Source organism: Rhododendron vialii, chromosome 7a (genome assembly GCF_030253575.1).
Source record: "Rhododendron vialii isolate Sample 1 chromosome 7a, ASM3025357v1".
In the NCBI taxonomy this organism is placed as follows: domain Eukaryota; kingdom Viridiplantae; phylum Streptophyta; class Magnoliopsida; order Ericales; family Ericaceae; genus Rhododendron; species Rhododendron vialii.
Window position 1 is genome coordinate 7,620,780 of NC_080563.1, and position 18,460 is coordinate 7,639,239.

Sequence of the window (18,460 nt, forward strand, 5' to 3'; positions counted from 1 at the left end):
TTTTTCGTTGAAAGGTTTGTAATAAGGAGAAAAAGTTATTTACGCCTTCGCACAATCTTAGCCGTCCAAAATACTATTGGACGAACGAAATTGAGCGTCATCAATCTTATTCACGACTCCTCCTTAAATAAGATTTTTTCTTGTAATAAGTATAAAACTTATACTCCCTCCGTCCCTTATTTATAGTCCAGTATTCCATTTTGGGCTGTCCCTTAATAAGTGTCCATTTTATAAAGTTAGTGGGTAAAAGTTGGTGAATTGTCTATTTTGTCCCTAAAAGTAGATTCCTTTTTAAAAAGTAAGTGAGTAAAAGTGTAATGATGATGGGTAAGTAGGGAAAGTGAAGGAAAAAGTTGATGTGAAAGGTATAATGATGATGTCTTTTTAATAAGTTGGAATTACGAAGTAGGACACTTAAAAAGGGACGGAGGGAGTAGTAGCTTTTAGAAGTGCTCTCTTGGTAATATTTATCAATGTAGTATTTGAACGGGAGAATGAAAATATTTGAAAGGGAGAATGAAACATGCAATGTGGGAATTTTTTGTCTTTCAAGTTGAATTTAAATGTCATTATTTCTTGTCTCCGTAAAAGTAGAAACTCTAAGAAGGAACCAAGGCTTTATTTGGAACATGTAAAAAAGAAAAAAAAATCTCCCATTGTTTGGTTTGGAGAAAAAAATGGGAGAAAAATAACAAATTCAAGTTGTATGAATAGTAAATTTTTTCATTCATTTCCCTCTCATTTTTCTCTACTTTCTTTTCTTTTCGCCCAATTCCCTCGAGTTTCAAATAGATGGTAAAATTACAAGACAAGAGTGGTTATTTTTGTAGAATCTCACATCTACATCATCATTCATATTACTAGAGATTTCGCTATTTTTCATTTGAATGGAAAAACATTGAATTGTTTTTCGAATGCAAAATTTGAATTCTTCATCCCCTTCTCTTGCACATTGATCTAGTCATGTGACAATAGATGAGTATAGACAAATCTAACAATCAGTTTTTTTCTTTTTAATCTAATGATCTATATTGAATGACATTCTAATAAAATACTCCCTCCGTCCCATAATATTTGTCCGGTCCGCAAAATAAAGACTATAAAATAATGTATTTCTTTCAAGAAAAAATTCAAATTTTTTTTATAAGTTAAAAGAACTCGTCAAAATCTAGTAAATTGTTGAATTTTTTTCCAACTTTTCTTACAAAAATTATATTATTTTTACGTCTTCGTTTTGCGGACTGGGCAAATATTATGGGACGGAGGGAGTAAGTGAAGTAGTATAGATAGTATTTGTTAAAATTCATAAAGTGAATATTATTAAATGCACAACTACTTGCCAAAGTGGAGAGTGAGATTCACCTACCAATAGAACATTTGCTTTTATGGAGAGTGAGTTTCACTTTGCCATCATGGTTGTACTTGATTAAGAGCATGTGAGGTTCAATAAATTTTGTTATTGTCAAAAGGTTGCTAATTTTGATTATTCAAAAACCAAAATTTAATAAGTTGGTAAGAGATTGCTAAGTTTGATTATTCCAATATGAATTTTTTTTGAGCAAATATTGCTTATCTTAGTAACCTTTTGATTTTGGTTGTTCCACTACGAATACTCTAGTACCGTATTTTACCACTTCAAGTAACTGTCTTTTAAGTGTATTTTCTCCCTATACGTTTTATCACAATCATCCCAACGTATTACTAGAAATGCACGTGAAATATTTCGGATTATATATACTTTATAAGTTTATACAATTGCTACATAGAGAGACAGATTTTATAAGCTTTGAAAGACAGATTTTATAAGATTATATATACTTTATAAGCTTTGAAAGACAAAAAATCAACTAAAAAAAACGGACTAGGGATAGTGCGGTGCACTTTTCGCACTACACATGTAGTGCGGCTAATCTGGCCTTCCATCTTGGCAATTGATGACTCAAATTTTAATCTGAACAATGAACGATTAAGATTTGTAGAGTTTAGATTAAATCCAAGCCGATTGTGCCGAGATGGGCGACTGGATCTGCAGAACTACACGGTATAGTGCATCAACACCCCCCATTCCTCAAAAAAACGAGGCTGTAATTGATGAAAAGAAAACTACAAGGGCTCCCTTTAGAAATCTACTAACGTACGGGGGTGTACACCATAAAACCCCCCTAGGGTTACAAATTCAAAAATACTCAAACCACCGAACTCCATGGCGCGGTTTTCCCACTCCTAACGCTCCAGCTTCGTCTCGAAGCGAAAACCCTAATTCAGCGTCAGATCGAGACCAATCAATTTCTGAAGAAAAATTCTCTATCGAAATTGCCAATGGATAAGCACTGGCGAGTGGTGTGTGGGGAGAACCAACAGCTGGTGGAGTTCATGTGGAAGAAGAGGCAGGAGATGGCGGAGAGACCCAGAGGCATTTCGGAGAACATCGAGAGGACTCTTCAGAAAGCGTGTGCCAACGTGTGCAGTTCAAAGACTCCCATCAAAACCCTAAAAGATTTCTCCCAAATCAAGTAAGTCAAAAAGCCTCGTAGAGTGTAGTTGAGTGAAAAGGTGTGCAGCCCCTTTGGATTAAGGGGTTTGATAAGAGAAGAAAAGAAACGATTAAGAGTTTCTTGCCAAATCGTTCATGTGTTCTAATACGCTAGAGGAGTGTTTGCACATTTTTAGAATGGTTGCGGACAGTGGTAACGCCAGGAATTATCATATATAATATTATGTAATATTGCGTGTATGTATAGTTATGCATACCGTCAATTTAGATTAATCTCGCTAATATGAAATTAGGAACCATAGGTTTTAGCTAAATGGATCCTAAATTAAGAACCTAGGCACCTAGCAATATTTTGAAAGGTTATATATTATGTGTATTTACATAGTATTATATTGTTTCAGGATAGTTATTTGTCCAAATTAAAAACCATAAATCGTTAATAACTCTATGAAGTTTACTTGGTACCTTGTTCGAGTCATTTGGTGCTAGCGTGTCTCATGGGTTCATAGCCCATTTTTTATGGTGTCTACTATTGGTCCATCAAAAAAATAAAGCATGATGGAAGGAGATAATTTTTCTGCCGTTGGGTCAACCGACCCCACAATTTATATGCTCGTGTCACCATTGGTTGTGGATAGTGGATTAGTGGTTTTAATAGATTACTATTTTGTCCATAACAGTTGTTTAATGGCACATTAAAAGTAGTTGTAAATTTTTTTTTTGAAGGGACAGTTACAAAAATCACTTTTGCGACACAACTTCATAATTTTGTTCACCCCAAAAATTCTGATAAAGGGAGAACACCATTTGGTGTGAGCAAGTTTTTGAAGTTGTGTCACAAAATTGATTTTCAATATTATTTTAATAGAAGAAAAAACTTTACTACTACTTTTGCGATAAAAAATTGTTTGGGCAAAGTAGAAAAATGATTTGAGCTCAACCAGTGTTCTAAATGGCGGCCGCTGGCGCTCAGCGCCATGATTTCCCCCTCGGCAGCTCATTCGGCGGACAGGGAGATTTGGCGGAGCTTGATTGCCTTAAAAATATTAAAAAAAAATATTTTGAAAAAAAACGCCAAATCGCTCGGCGGCGGGTCACTGCCCGACTAGCGCCGAGTGCCATTTAGAACACTGAGCTCAACTACCCACTAACACCCCATGTATTCACATGGAGTTCGTGCTGAGTCTCTAGTTTGGATTGAGTACTTTGATGAGAAATGGAGGGAAAAGTACAAAAAATGATATTTTTTGGTGGAATTTGGTGAGAAAGGGGAGAAATGGAGGGGAAAGTATGAGAAAGGGCTCCCTTTTCTTATCACCCCTTTCTCACAATCCAAAGGGGCTGGTAATATTTGGGTTATGATTTACATTTATGGAAGCTGCTTAACGCTCGTAGATGGTGGTTAAGGTTCAGGAAACGTGATGAAATGCGTAAATGTGTGTTGAAAATCCAAAAGTGTATCAAAATGTGTTGAAAATTTATTGAAATGGTACAACTTGAGGGAGCTGATAATAGCCTAAGAATGAGAGGTGCGGCGGATGTCAACCCCCACGGTCCAATGTGCAATTGTTGGCAAGATTGTATTTGTAGTTCGGGAAGGTGTTTTTCATTGTAAAACTTTAAGTTCCCGAACTTACAAACTATGACTCTTGCTCATTTGTACTAGGTACAGGGTATTGCTACAAGATTATTTGCAACTAAAACGGCAGGTCCTAGCTTATTTGCTCAAAATAGTGAGGTTCTGTTATACATCTTAGACTTGACCCAAGTGTGTGATTTTTATCTGTTTTGCATTTGGGACGAGATGATGTTATTAACTCCTCATGGTGAGGAAACAGTCTATTGTGAATTCATTTTTCTCCTCCATTCAGCCAGCAGATTTTGCTTCCGATGTGGTTATTATTTATCAGAGAATGGGTATAAGTAGCTCCACAATTATCTTGTTTTTTCAATGGGTTGTGTAACGTTTGTGGTTCAATCCGTTATGTAATATTTGTGGTAGGGGTGTGGGAAAATGGATATTGAGGCTCATGCAGGAGTTTTTTGGGACTGAATCTGGTTCTTCTGAACAGGAGGAATCAACTAACAAAGGTGATTTTAATATTCTTCCATAGTTATCTCCACTAGTCTTTCCCTTCAGTGTCTATTTCTTCAATATCTCAGGGAAGAAATCTAAAGGAACTAAACGCTATGTTCCGCAAAAGAATTCCGTGCCCTATGCGCTGTTGATCACTCTTTACAGGTAGACACCAAGTTATTAAATTAGATTGTATATTCACTTTTGGTTTCTTACACGTTGCAACTTGAACTGATTTCTCAAGGAATATTTGTTTTTCTCAATGTTAGGGGGACTGCAACTGGTAGTGATTTTATGCGTAAACCGGAGCTGATTGATGCTGCTGAAGCAAGTGGGCTTTCTCGGGTGCCAATTAGGTATGTTGATTCTTGTCTCTATTTTTGCATTTGCTCTAAATTTGATTGTTGGTTGCGTTGAATAAGTCTGAATTATCATCTTGGTTATTCTATTCTGTTTTGGATGTTCATAGGCCAGAACTAGGAAAAGGAAAACCTGGACAATTTGGAAGCTCACCAAGGGAGTGGTATAGTGGATGGAGCAGCATGAAGACGTTAGTCACAAAAGGATTGGTTGCAAAGTCTAGTAACCCTGCAAAGTAAATTGCCATTTCTTCTGTCTTTTCTTCAGCTTTTAGATGTACTCATCTTTTTTGTGTTCACGTTTGAGAACCAATATCTTCTACATAATCTCCGTTAGAGTTATGTAGCTCATCCACTTATTGCGCATGTGTCCATTTCACATCTTTTTTATTGAGATTTTTCCACTTCCAACTATTTGTCAAGCATGCAAAGGACACTTTGATATGGAACTCAATTAAATTTGTAGAAATGTTATTGGAGTCATAAGACAGCTTATCTTTTCGGTGTATGGATGTATAACTTGATGTCCTTGCTCATCAAATTTCAGTCTGCAAAGGAACAAAGGTCGGTAATTACTTAGATATATTTACTTAGTAGGAATGATTTACTGCAGATGCACGAGCTTATCTCATTGTATAAAAAAAAATTCTTTGAGTTTTACGCTGAAAATTGAAGTTCATTTCCAGGTAAACTATCTTGTACTCCGCATATGGTAGTTGTTGATGTAGGATGAGAGTGTGAGATGATAGTTTTTATGCACTTAGTGGGTTTTAAAATGGGGATAGTGAAAGGGACACCTGATTGGTAGTTGTGTAAGTATCTTTTCAAGAACAAGTACTTGTCTTTAAGGGCTGTTGGAAAGGTTTGGTTCTGTAATGCATTAATCTAGTTGTCTTGCAACTTTTGGAAATAATTAATATACAGATCTTCAAGAATAGGCTTCACCAAAAGGGTGTCGCCGTGGTGTCTTTATATAGGGGTATAGATCTGTAGAGGTAATATGCAGTATTCATATAACAGAACAAATTAATTTGAATTGATTCGTGTCTTGTTGGTAAATTAAAGTTAGTTTTTAACCACACGTATCCCAGTAAGTTTAATTTCTAGCCGTAAAATGTTGGTTGTAATGGCGCTAACTAGTATCACTGGTTTAAAGTGAACATGGATTACATCTGTTCTGGTGGAGATGATGGTTTATTGCAATTAGGAATTTGCTTATATAATAATGCTTCAGCTGATAATTTTTTCTTATTAATTGCCCTAGTGGATGATATCAATGTTTGTTATCATTGACTACCACATTTTTATGCTATAAAGTTGTATTCCTGTAAATAAATTAGTTGTTTCAGCTCTTTTTGAGTTTATTATGTTGCCTAGTTCTAGAGCTATTAGCCATTGACATGATGTTATGTGCACAAACCTCTTTGTTTTTCAGATACATGCTGACTGAAGAAGGTCGAGAAGCAGCACAAGAATGTCTCTCGAGATCTGGTCTGGTTGATGCAACTGAGAGTTTGATTGCAACCGAAAGACTTCCCATTGTGGACCTAAGCACCATTTCAGATTTAGAATGTGTCCGTCCTGATGTCACTGGAGGAGTGACGATGGGATCAGTAAGTTCAAGTTCGCAGAACAAATCAGTTGTCACTAAAGGAGTGATGTTTGGATCTGTTGGTTCAAGTTTGCAGAAGAAATCACTTGATGTTCCCATTGTGGACCTAAGCACCATTTCAGATTTAGAATGTGTTCGTGCTGATGTCACTGGAGGAGTGATGATGGGATCAGTAAGTTCAAGTTCGCAGAACAAATCAGTAGTCACTAAAGGATCTGTTGGTTCAAGTTTGCAGAAGAAATCACTTGATGTTCCCCCTGAATCTCTTGATAGGGTAAATTTGTAGTTTACATAAGGCTTCATTTATTGCCAGTGCTGCTTGTTTTCTCGCTGCTTATTCCTTATTTTCAGGAAGAAAAACGAAATTTAAGAGGAACAGAAGCAAAAAGAAGAGAACTCAAGGCTAGATATTTCTTTTGTTTAGCTTATGGAAAGAAACAAATTAAGACTTGAGTTCGGTCATACTCACATAAAGTAATTTTAATCTTCTTTGAAAAGTCGGTATTCAAAAATGTTTGACAATTAAGATGAATGCTGGTTGTATTTTCTTCTTTCTTCAATGATTTCTTTTTCTCCCGTGGGGTGGATTGTGATGTTGGCAATCAAGCATGTCTGAAACGCCTTGACACTTGAGCAATCAGGTTTAAAACCCTAACCCGTTTGATAAATGGATTGGAGGTTGGGATTGGATTGCCAAGGTGAAAGTATTAGTGATACTTTGTTTGGTTTCCAAAATTGGTCCAGATTGGTAGTCCCATGGGATGAACAATCCGGCCCATAGGGGGTATTAGCAATACCCCTTAGGACTTGGTATTCGTAGTCCAATCCCAACCCCTTCTCATTACCAATTTCTTCTATCAATCCAATCCCATCATCTAATCCTATCTCAAACATACATGATATTAATAATCCCATCATCTAATCCCATCCCAAACAAACATACTCATTATCAATCCCTTCTCATTAACAATCCCTTCTCATTATCAATCCCATCTCCTTACGAATCCCATCCATCTATCACTGTTATCAAACAGGTAAATTACTTACCACAGTGGAGGAAAGGCAAAATTCCGATCAGCCAGTAGGCTGGCAACAAAGCCGCAAAGGTTACTTGAAGATGCTTGTATGTTTGAATTGGGCATTTTGTTTTCTTAACTGTTTTTTTGGTACTATTTCTTGTGACGTTTTCTTGATCACTGTTGTTACTGACCTATTATTTTGTAAAACTTAACTATTGGTCATAATTTTGTACCAAACTGGAGTTGATCCAAAATTAGCCAGGATTCGTAATTATCATTGTCATTCCTTTTATTCTTGAAAGAGTATTATTTCATGCTTGTTTTGAAATCCTCGTAAAAAATCTGTACTCTTCATTTGTGGAGTTTCAGTGCTTTTAACTGAAGGGGAAAACCCGGTTTGTTGTCATGGTGCTAAGTGTTTTTTTAAGAGGTAGAGTATGCCCTGTTGTCTTTAAAATGTAATGAGTAAGTGTTCATGTAGATGCATTTTTGTTGTCAAATTGAGAGCCTACTTCCTTGCCTGCCCTTAGAAATATAGAGGTTGGAGTCTTGAGGTTTCTATCTTCAAGGAACTTTCGATCTGGAGTTGAACTTGTGACTTGCTCGGTGTTATAATAGAAACTGGAAGTCCGATACTGGTGGATGAGATTAGAAGTTCTAATAGATTTCTACTAAGTTACTTTTCTTGGGCTTTTTTTTAAATCTTCGCCTTTTGTGCATCATTTGGTCAAAACAAGAAGGGATGGATGCATCAACTTGAATTGCATTTGCCAGCACTATGTGAGAAAATATTATGATGGTGAATTGGTGATTGATGAGTGTAAGACTAACCTGTAATCGCCAAAGTTGCTACTAAATGTTTGTTCCTTAAAACGACAATATGTATGAGTATGAATGTGATGAGAATTGGAACAGATTTGTATAAAGGGTCACTGCTTATCTTGTTAATCTTTTAAAATCAGTTGAAGGCACAGGTTACTTTTCTTGGGCATTTTTTTAATCTTCACCATTTGTGAATTGTTTGGTCTAAACAAGAATGGATGGATGCATCAACTCAAATGCCGGCAATATGGAAAAAATTGTTATGATTACAAGAGTGTAGGAAACATACATGTATAGGTTAACAAAGTAACGTGGAATCACTAATGTTCAATAGATATGAGTTATTTATGTTCATCTGTTCTTTCGTTTTGTTCATTTCCCTTGGTAAGTTTACATTATATCTGTAATATGTTTGTCTAGAATTTATAGCATAATCTGTCGATTCTGCCCATGTATTTGTTGTTATGGGATTACAGAGAAGGTATTTGTATACACACTTCGTTTTTTGGGATTACACCAATGAATTGTGGTTACTTTGTGCAGTTTTTGCGCATGGGGTACACAAAGGAACAAACTCTTAGTGCTTTCGCTGAAGTGTCAGAAACATCGCAGAACAAGGAGATCGCTTCCCTTTGGCCGGAGGTTCTCTGTCATCTTCGAGAAGAGCAAGTTTATAATTTGCCTTTGGAGTCTCAGAAGAGTCAAAATGAGGATTTTCTTGCATTATCATATACTTCCAAATCCAGAGATGGTAATTAGCTTTGCTCAACTGTATTATGCTATATATCAGGGATGGGACTAAGGATTTGAGTTTCACCTAAATTGTCTTACCTGAGTATATTGTCCTTGTCCAGGCCATTTAGATCTTGTAATGACAGAGAATACTCGGATGGAATTGGGTTGTAGTGGTGCATTACGTATTACGAAGTCTTCATGTCTTACTGCGGATAGCTCCTTTACTTTGGAAGCTTGCTCCTCAAATGCTCAGATGGAATTGAATTGTAGGGGTGCATTACGTATTGCAAAGTCTTCATGTCTTAGTGCAGATAGCTCCTTGGAACCTTGCTCCTCAACTGTAAGTGGCGTGGAGGGTTCTAATTTTTCACTGAGAGCATCATTCTTCGGAGCGTTCCCTTTAAATCATCTCCTTTTGCAACCTTACGTTGATGCATAGCACATGATCGCTGATGCATGTCCTTTTTACATTGTCTGCTAACAGGAGTAACATCAAGAACCTAAAGCAGTCTGTTTTTAGTTCGTGTGTGGCAACTTTAATGAGCTTTCCATCCCTTAGTATACGATAAAGAATGGATTTTAAAAAGCTTTAGAAATTCACCGTGTGTGTAATCAAGGTGAACTTTGTTCATTTTGGGTGCATATATTGTTTGTGATCCAATTGTAAAACACACAGGGTGCTTGAGTTATAAGTCCTAATCTCTCTCTTCTTGCATAAATATGCTACATGATTTGCATATCTTTAGATTTCATAAGCATTCTTAACAATTATGGGTCCTCGTGCTACTGGCTGTTGTAGGGATACCCAGTGTATAAGCGAGGCCTAGATGGATCAGAACCGAATATGAATTTTTATGAGGGAGGCCTAGATGGATCAGAACCAAATATGAATGCTTATAAGGGAGGCCTAGATGGATCAGAACCAAATATGAATGCTTATAAGGGAGACCTAGATGGAGCAGAACCAAATATGAATATTTTTACAATGCCGCCGCTAAGATTCGGGGAGAGGTTTGAGGAAGCATACGAAGTAATTTTGGTATTGGATGATCGGGAGCATTTTGCTTCTCATGGGTCAGTAACTTTTGATTACTTGTTTATTTATTTATTTTATTTTTTATCAGCAAATCTTAGTTATAATGAAAGTTGTGGTCTCTGTGTGTGTGTGTGTATATATTTTGAAGTTTGTTATTGGTTCTTTTAGGTCTAATCTTTCTAAACGTAAGTTGTCTTCTAAGTAGCAGTCGTGCATATGATATGCTGCGAAGCATCAAGTATAATAAGCTGTCATTCTCATAGCTCAAATAGCTCGGCCAGGCAGTGAAGAACTAAAAAGAGAATTACATAGTTGGTGAACAAAAATGTAAATAGCATTGTTTGCAAAGTGTAGTTTAGACTCGAGGCTCACATCAATGTCAAGCATCCAAAAAAATGCTATAGGCTTTGGAAAGTTTGGTTTTATCTGGTAATGCCTCACTGTTTCAAAGCCTTGGATTGCTATGTTGCAAAGCCTGGGGTAGATGCTGTGATCTAGTTATTGTTGTGACAATTCAGAATGCTTTTGTAATATTGCTCTCAAAGTGGCTGATCAAAAAAAAAAAAAAAAAAGCTCTCGAAGTGAACATTTTTTCATGGAAGCTTGTATCCTACCACTTAATTTGTTTTGTAAGTACATTATTTTTCTGGTGGCATAGATGTTATTGCTCTTCCATTTATGCAGCATTGTTCTCACTGGTACTTGGCACAGCTCAGATTAAGTGTGTAATAAATTCTTCATAATTTCAGGTCTCGGGCTGGGAAAATTATTGAGAACATTCGCTCTCAGTTCAAAATTCGAATTGAGGTGAGCTTGATTTTCAGTGGTCACCATGATATAGCCCACTCTAATCCTAGTCATCGCAATGATGGCAAGTTGGCAACTATAACTATTTCTGTAGTTAAGTCAGAAATGTTTATATCTGGAGTAGACATTTGTTCCAATAGTCAAAACGTAAGCTGTCCAATCCTGATGGAGGCCTTCTTCCATTTTAGGTGGAAATATTTACTCGTGTTCTAAATCTATTAATCATCATCATTAGGGTTCATCCAAGACCTTGTTTGATTGCTGTCTAGGAGGGCTGGGAATTTAAGGGAATAAAATTTGATGAGGATGGAAAGGGTCATCAGGGAGTTAAGTAGAATAAGTGTTGTTAAGCATTAAGGGTTGGAGCAATGTAGGATAAGGCTGTTGCTTGATTTTCCTATTTATTAGGACAAAAGGTGGGTGGACAAAAGTCACAAAACTGTCTTTCTTTCTCCTCCATTGTTCCTGTTGGTAATTAGTGACGAAAACTCTCTTCATCTCCTCCCTTTTGCTTCCCAAACAACAATCCTCCTACTCTTTTTCTAATCAGATGGGGCCTTAGATTCTTCGCGTGAACTTCGTAAAACTGGCTCATGCTATTGCTTTTGTTTAGTATGCATTAAGAGAGTAGAATCATGCAAGATAAACACCAAAGTCACCAACAGCGTGTCTCTTTTAGATTTTCTTCTTCTGATCTCTTAGTAGCTTGTAATGTACCTTTTTACAGGTTAGACGATTGCCTGTGGGAGATGGAATCTGGATAGCTAGGGACAAACAACTACGTGTTGAATATGTTCTCGATTTTATTGTTGAGAGGAAGAACGTTGTTGATTTACACTGCTCAATCAGGGACAATCGCTATAGGGATCAAAAACTACGACTTATGGTATTGATTGTTGTTCACTGATAATACATTTTATTAGATGGTGACAAAACTATTGTCCTTTGCACGATTTCTTCATTATTTTTCTCAATGTTCTAAAAGTCACTAGGCGCTAGTCGGTTGGTTGGCCACCTTCGAGCTTCGAGGCCTAGTAATCGGCGATTAATCGGCCTATATCAATTAGTAATCGGCGATTAATTGGCGCATAGCAATTAGTCGGATAGGCCCTGCCAACGATTAATCGCCGATTAATTCCTTTTTTTAGAACACTGATTTTTCTTTTCTAATAGTCGAACTCCTAGAGTAACACTCGGTCTTCAAAACATCAGCCACAAGTATTAAGCATAAAGGATAGAATTCTATTTACCAAATGTTGTTGTATCAATATTCGCCTATATTACCTCTGATTCTTAAGCCACGGGTAAATTTATGCTACTTATAATAGAGTAGGTTGAGGAAAATACTTTTACATGCTTTGAGATTTACCTGCGTTTTGGGTCTTCCTCTGATTGCTTAAATGTAAGTTGGAGGTGTGTGTATGCTTGCATAGTGCTCTCTGATGGTCCATTTTCACTGTTTCTGACATCTCCAAAAGTCGCCTGTATATACTACTTTGTTCCTATTTACATGAATTTGAAAATTTGTCTGAAAAAGCTAATTTAGATCCTTTGATTGATTTTAAAAAAAAAAAAAATTACTCCATTTGTTGACCTGATTAAATGGCACGACTGCCAAGAAAAGGACTACCGAAGTGGGATGGAGTGAGTATATTACACTTGAGCAAAGTTGAGCTCCTAGTTGAAGTTGGCTTCATATGCTCCTGGATTTTGCTACAGAGACGTATTGCATTGTCGGACACGGGGACACATATGGGATACGCCACTTGGCGTATCCCATAATTTAATTTAAATTTTTGAGAGGGACACGGCAGGGGGTCAAAGTGTATTTTTTTTAAATTTTGGGGGTCAAACTGTATTTTTTAAAATTTTAGGGGACAAACTGTAATTTTTCAATAGGGTTGTATTGAACTTATGGATGTCTTGTTTAGTTTGAATGGTATTGGAACTATGAATTTTTCGTTTTGTCCACATTTTGCCATTTAAACTTGGAAAAAAATATAAAAAATATATATATACACACATGTGGCGTGTCCCCCGCCGTGTCCGTGTCCCCATTTTTTTAGAATTCCCGTGTCAGTATCCGTGTCCGTGTCCGTACATCATAGCTCATAAGACTAAGTGTTTATGTCTCATTGTTTGTTGATTGAAACTTGAAAGCTCTATGGCTGTAAGAATGTTAACAAATTGCTAGCCCTTGTTATGCGGACAGTTGAAAATAAATCAAGGTGCTTTTCTCAGAACTTGACACCTGAAGAATAGTGTGGGATGTGTCTAGTACTTCCCATTGGACATTTTGAAAATTGATCGTATCCCTCGTCATCAGTTTATGAATATTTCGTGGCATATTCCTATAGAACGAGTGAAGTAGCTTAATTGAGACTCTAATTACACAAAACAATATTTTTCCCACAAAATAGATTTGACATATGATATGACATACAACATTCTTGTTTTTTCCCAAGCCTGCTGTTTTTACTTACTCTTCAGTCTTCAGTTATGAGGGTTGATGGAGCTGACCCGTATATCTGCACCCACACCAGATACTTGTACTCGAGTCCAATCATCAGCATACATCTCTAAAATGATACTTTTGCATTTTGAGAAAACCTCAAATAGGACCTTAGCGAAAAGATTATTCTGCAAAAGTATTCTGTCTTGACTCATATTAGTGGGTGAATTATTAATATCTTGTCCTGATCATTTTCGGTGTTGATTGCTCTTTACAAGAGATGTGGACTCAAGAAGCTTATATATATGGTGGAGGGTGACCCAAATTCATCTGAAGCTGCAGAAAGCATCAAAACAGCGTTAAGTATTTCTTTTACTGATATTCTTGAAGCCCTTTTTCTCTTCGGGTTATCTATATTTAGTTAGTATTATAAAACGGCAATATAACAATTAATTATAGGAAAATGAACTGGCATAAAGATCCCTAGTAACTGAATAAATAGAGTAAATATATCATTAGTCCTTAGATGTACACTCCTCAATAAAGTAGTTTGTATACATGTATTTCCGCATGTGGGAGCTCTTGTAACGTTCTAGCTTAATATACCATTCGCACCTAAGAATGCCCCATAGTTCTTACATACACCTCCTCTCTGAATAAGTAAATCCAATAACTGTGAATTTCACTTCAAGCAACGTTATGTGGGCTCTGGAGTCTGTAAGTATCCATGTCCGCACTGCATGCATTAGTAAGGATACACGATATGACAAGCATGACCAGTTGGTCTTTCACCCGGGGTGTTTGCATAATGGTTGAGTTTAACCTGCCGGGAATTCCCATTTTATGCATAAAGTACTTGATGCTGATTTGTAACCACATTTTGCACATAAACACATCAAACTAGTTTGGGAATATGATATCCAATGTCCTTGGACATGAGAATTACATAAATCTGACGCTGAAACTACATGCACTAGACACGCATGCTTGAGCCCTTGGAAGCTAGCCCTAAAGAATCTATGGCCCAATTTAAAAATAAATTTGTAGAGTTCCATTCCCTCGTGGTCCACAAAGAAGCTCGCTTGAAAGACAGGAGATTGATCTCTAGTCCATGTTGCTTTTGTTAATGTTGGTTTTTTTTTTTTTTTTTTTTGTGTTCTTGTCTCTCTGGTAAAAAATATTTTAAATTTATTTTATCACGTGCAGTTGTTTCACAACAGAGATTTTGGAAGGATTTGATGTGCAGAGAACAAGTGGCTTGGGTGATACACTGAGAAGATACGGTTATCTTACCCAGGCGATTACTCAACACTGCAAATTACTGTCTGCTAAAGGCCAACGGAATAGCTTGGGGGTCTGTCCCACATTTGGAGACTTCATTAGAAGGTCCCAAAACTTGGATAAGATGACAGTCAGTGATGTATTTGCCATCCAACTTATGCAGGTATTATCTTTACTAGCACGTACGATTTCTTGGCTCATAAGTAAAATATGATGTCGAGAAATTAGCTCCAAAGGTTTCCTAAATGGACTTCTTCATTTTTTCTTCTTTTTTGTAATTATCTAGGACAACTTTGGGTGCTGTAACTTGTAACTAAAGTCTAAATTCAAGCATGTTTAAGGAAATTGTAAATCCTCTGATTGATTATACGTTCCCGGTCTGGCTATTTTATTTAGTTTCATCACATGTTTAATTGCTTCTATGGTTTTCAAAATGGAATACGGTTTCAATGCCAGGGATGTTGACGTTAGAGGTTCAGACTCTTGCCTCCTGATGTGGCTCTTCCACCTTCATTACGTCTTCTTGTAACCTTAAACCTTTCTATTTTTTATGATACCCTGCAATTGGTTGTGAATTGAGTATGGATCTCCCACGTATTTGGTTATAGTATTAGTCTACTGATTTTCCATTCCAGTTACCTTTCATGACAATGTTTTATATTTGGAGGGTTAATGAATGCAGGTTCCACAGGTAACAGAGGAGCTTGCCATTGCTGTTCTTGATTTGTACCCTACTCTGATCTCTCTTGCTCGTGCATACTCTCTTCTTGTGAGATTCTTTTCCTGTTATGACTCTTCCATTGTGGGGCTAGTTCTGAAAGATTATACTTGTCAAAAAGTAGAAAACTTACAGATCGGACAAAGGAATGAATTGTCTAACCAGCAAGTGAATGAATTGGGTGCTCCTTAAAAGCAGTCTGGTCATTTATCCGTAAAGGGACCAGACATACTTGTGTTAATCGGTGCAAATTTGTATGTTTTTTTTTTTGGGACAAGGTTTTACGGCTAAAGTTGGTTTGAATTGTTAATCAATGAGCAAATGCTTTTGATCGATAACTTGAAGTTACTTTCGCCAACAATGTTTAGTTTCAATTTAAACGACGAGTTTTCTAAAAAAACTTTTGACTATCTATGGTTCATTTTCATTGGTTTTGAACAGGAAGGTGACCTTTGTGCACAAGAAGAAATGCTGAAGAAGCAGAGTAACAACATTATTAGTGGTGCTGCCAGCAAAAATATCTTCAAACTAGTCTGGGGGAGCTGACTCTAAATATTCATCTTCCGTAAGACCGAGTTTTTTCTGTTTCGGTGAAGAAGATTATGAGGAGAATGCAAACGAAACAGCAGGTGACTGCAAGCAGCTTGTATAGGAATGAATTGTAGTAGAGCATGCCATGCCAAGGCAAAATGCCTAAAATCAGGTAAATAGCAGACGTAATTGTACCTTTTTCGAACCTGGTCTTTACTATGAAACAGCGCTATCAAGTTGCATCTGCGTATTAACAACCTGGAGACAGTTTCACTCCAGTCTTATGTGGAATGAAGGGTTCCGTCTTGACCCGTGGTTCAAATCTGTGTGTTGCACCCACCATGAGCTTCTCTTCGATGGTCCAAGTCATTTAATAACTGTTTTGAAACAGTTCGATTCCGTGATCTCTAAACCCACACTCAAATAGGCATGGTGCCTGGCATTGGGCTCGTAGTTTTGTTTCTTTTTTTCCATTATAGAACAAGGGACTTGGAGTCTTCAATATCGATAGTCCAGTATTGCATCAGTTTGAATCTCCCTGAAGTTTCTTACTCTTTTGTATGTTCAGAAAGAGATCAATTATGAATCTAATCGAATAAAGTCAATATTGATAGTCCAATATTTCTGTTTTTTTTTTTTCCTTCAGACAATAGGATGTTAAGGGTAAGTTGTTACTAGTTACAACGGGAATTGAACACCTTCTTCATGAGAATTCGAACTTAGACCTCTCTCTTAAGAGAGAATAATTAAGGAACCCACCACACAAGGTGGCGTTCCTCTCTCTCTACCATTTCATAGCAGTAGATGTTTTTTTTCTTATTTTATATATATTTTTATTGTCATTCATTAATCCTAATTTACTCTGTCGTAGGGGACTTGAGGAGGGGAGGGGTGCTTACGGGAATTGAACCTTGTCTACGTGAGAAAATTTAGAGCCTTTTCAAGTCCCACTTCTGCTAAGAAAAGTACTTTTTTTATTTTTATTTTTGAAAAAAAACACTTATTTTTCTAATTAAAGATGATGTATTATGAATTTATGAGAGAATGTCCTATCTTGCTGTTTAAAAAAAAAAAGAGAATGCCTTGTCTCATAAAGAGAGAAATGTATATTTAAAAAATAAAAAATTTAGCAGAAGAGGCCTTAATGTGCAAGCCGGCTCTGATAGCAAGAGTGTGACATTTCCTCCAAAGAAATGCGTGCAAAAGTAAAAAACATCCCGTGACAAGCAAAGGAGGACTCAGCAGCACCCTTTTGAGCACTACTCCATTATTTGGTCGTTCCGTCTCCACTTTTAGCAATTCAGTTGTACACTCAACAAGCTTTAAAAGGTTTCAAAGGGTCGGTCAAGTTGTCTTGGTTTGAAATTTGGGGTTAGGTCCCTCTTAATATGAGGTTGATTCTCCTTATCTGCAAATCTTGAGCCATTTCACTTTCACGCGTGAGCGTGGAAAACGGTTGTGAGAAGTGTTTGTGGGGATTAATTTGAGGTGCAAGCAAGCTGATCAAGGACACCAACAACTCTTGAGTCATCTCACCTCCATGCGTAAGCATGGGAAAAGGTTGTAAGAAGGGTAGCAAGGATTAGTCTGAGATGCGAACAAGCTGACCAAGGACACCCTGCATTCCAAAAAAAAAAAAAAAGAGCTTTAAAAGGTCCCATCTATATATTAAAAGGTCCCCCCATACGTAATTTACCCATTAGTACATGTACATGACAAGATGATGAAAAGGTGGCCTATATTAAGGAGCTTATGTTTGCTGATATGGAGGTGATTTGTGAGAGAGATGTTGTGTTGTAAGTGTTTGTCCACTAATTGTTCACCAACGTAGGTGGAATGCAATTAAGGAGATTTTGTTGGCAAAGTGGAGGATTATTTGCACAAATGTCTTGGAAATTGAGATCATGCATCAACTAAACTTAATAAACGTAATGATCCACTTGATCTGCCTACCTATGATAATCACTAATCTGCCGATTTATTGGCTTCACAACGATACTGTTGGATCTATTTATCAGTGAAGGGCGGGACGGACACGATCTGTTACACGATTTAAAGTTGGAGGGTTTTTTATCAACCTCTTCTTGATACGAAACGATATGACACGACTTGACAATGCTAACACGAAAATTAATTGGAACGAATATAGATCGATTAGACTCACACACTCGATAAGGACATGGAAAGATGTTCAAGGAGTCTATAAGCAATGCATTGAAGGACAAAGTGCTAAGCAAAATGTACCCTAATTTCGAATAAGAGGGACTTAGAAAATACGTACGTACCATAAAAGAGATAAAATAAAATAAAATGAAAGAAAGAAAAAGAAAACAATAGTCAACCTAAACTAAAAGAACTTGTACACCCACTAGGACTAGCACAATGACCAGAATACACAAAAATGTTTTTCAAGAAATCTCAGTTTTGAATTTCAAAGAGTCGGCCAATTTAACTTGCTTTTCATTCCCCACTATTCCACAAGGTTGATATCCCCAGAGCTTAAGCGCGATGGTTTCG

At 36.9% G+C, this 18,460-nt stretch overlaps 1 protein-coding gene across 6 annotated transcripts; it reads left to right on the forward strand.

Annotated features, from left to right (window-relative positions):
* The first annotated feature begins 2,106 nt into the window (after positions 1 to 2,106).
* On the forward strand, positions 2,107 to 16,202 carry LOC131334724 (crossover junction endonuclease MUS81). 6 transcript variants are annotated; one of them, XM_058369923.1, is made up of 16 exons: positions 2,107 to 2,513; positions 4,497 to 4,585; positions 4,658 to 4,736; positions 4,841 to 4,927; positions 5,041 to 5,166; positions 6,366 to 6,816; positions 8,927 to 9,134; positions 9,238 to 9,458; positions 9,918 to 10,025; positions 10,068 to 10,192; positions 10,904 to 10,961; positions 11,689 to 11,847; positions 13,692 to 13,771; positions 14,620 to 14,857; positions 15,377 to 15,463; positions 15,854 to 16,202. In XM_058369923.1, exons 1-16 carry the CDS (start codon positions 2,320 to 2,322, stop codon positions 15,956 to 15,958), a joined length of 2,415 nt encoding a protein of 804 aa, XP_058225906.1. In that variant the 5' UTR covers positions 2,107 to 2,319; the 3' UTR covers positions 15,959 to 16,202. The 6 variants fall into 6 exon arrangements, with proteins under 6 accessions (XP_058225906.1, XP_058225905.1, XP_058225907.1 ...); XM_058369922.1 differs by having other exon boundaries at positions 9,918 to 10,192; XM_058369924.1 differs by lacking the exon at positions 15,854 to 16,202 and having other exon boundaries at positions 9,918 to 10,192; positions 15,362 to 15,450.
* Positions 16,203 to 18,460: the final 2,258 nt, after the last annotated feature.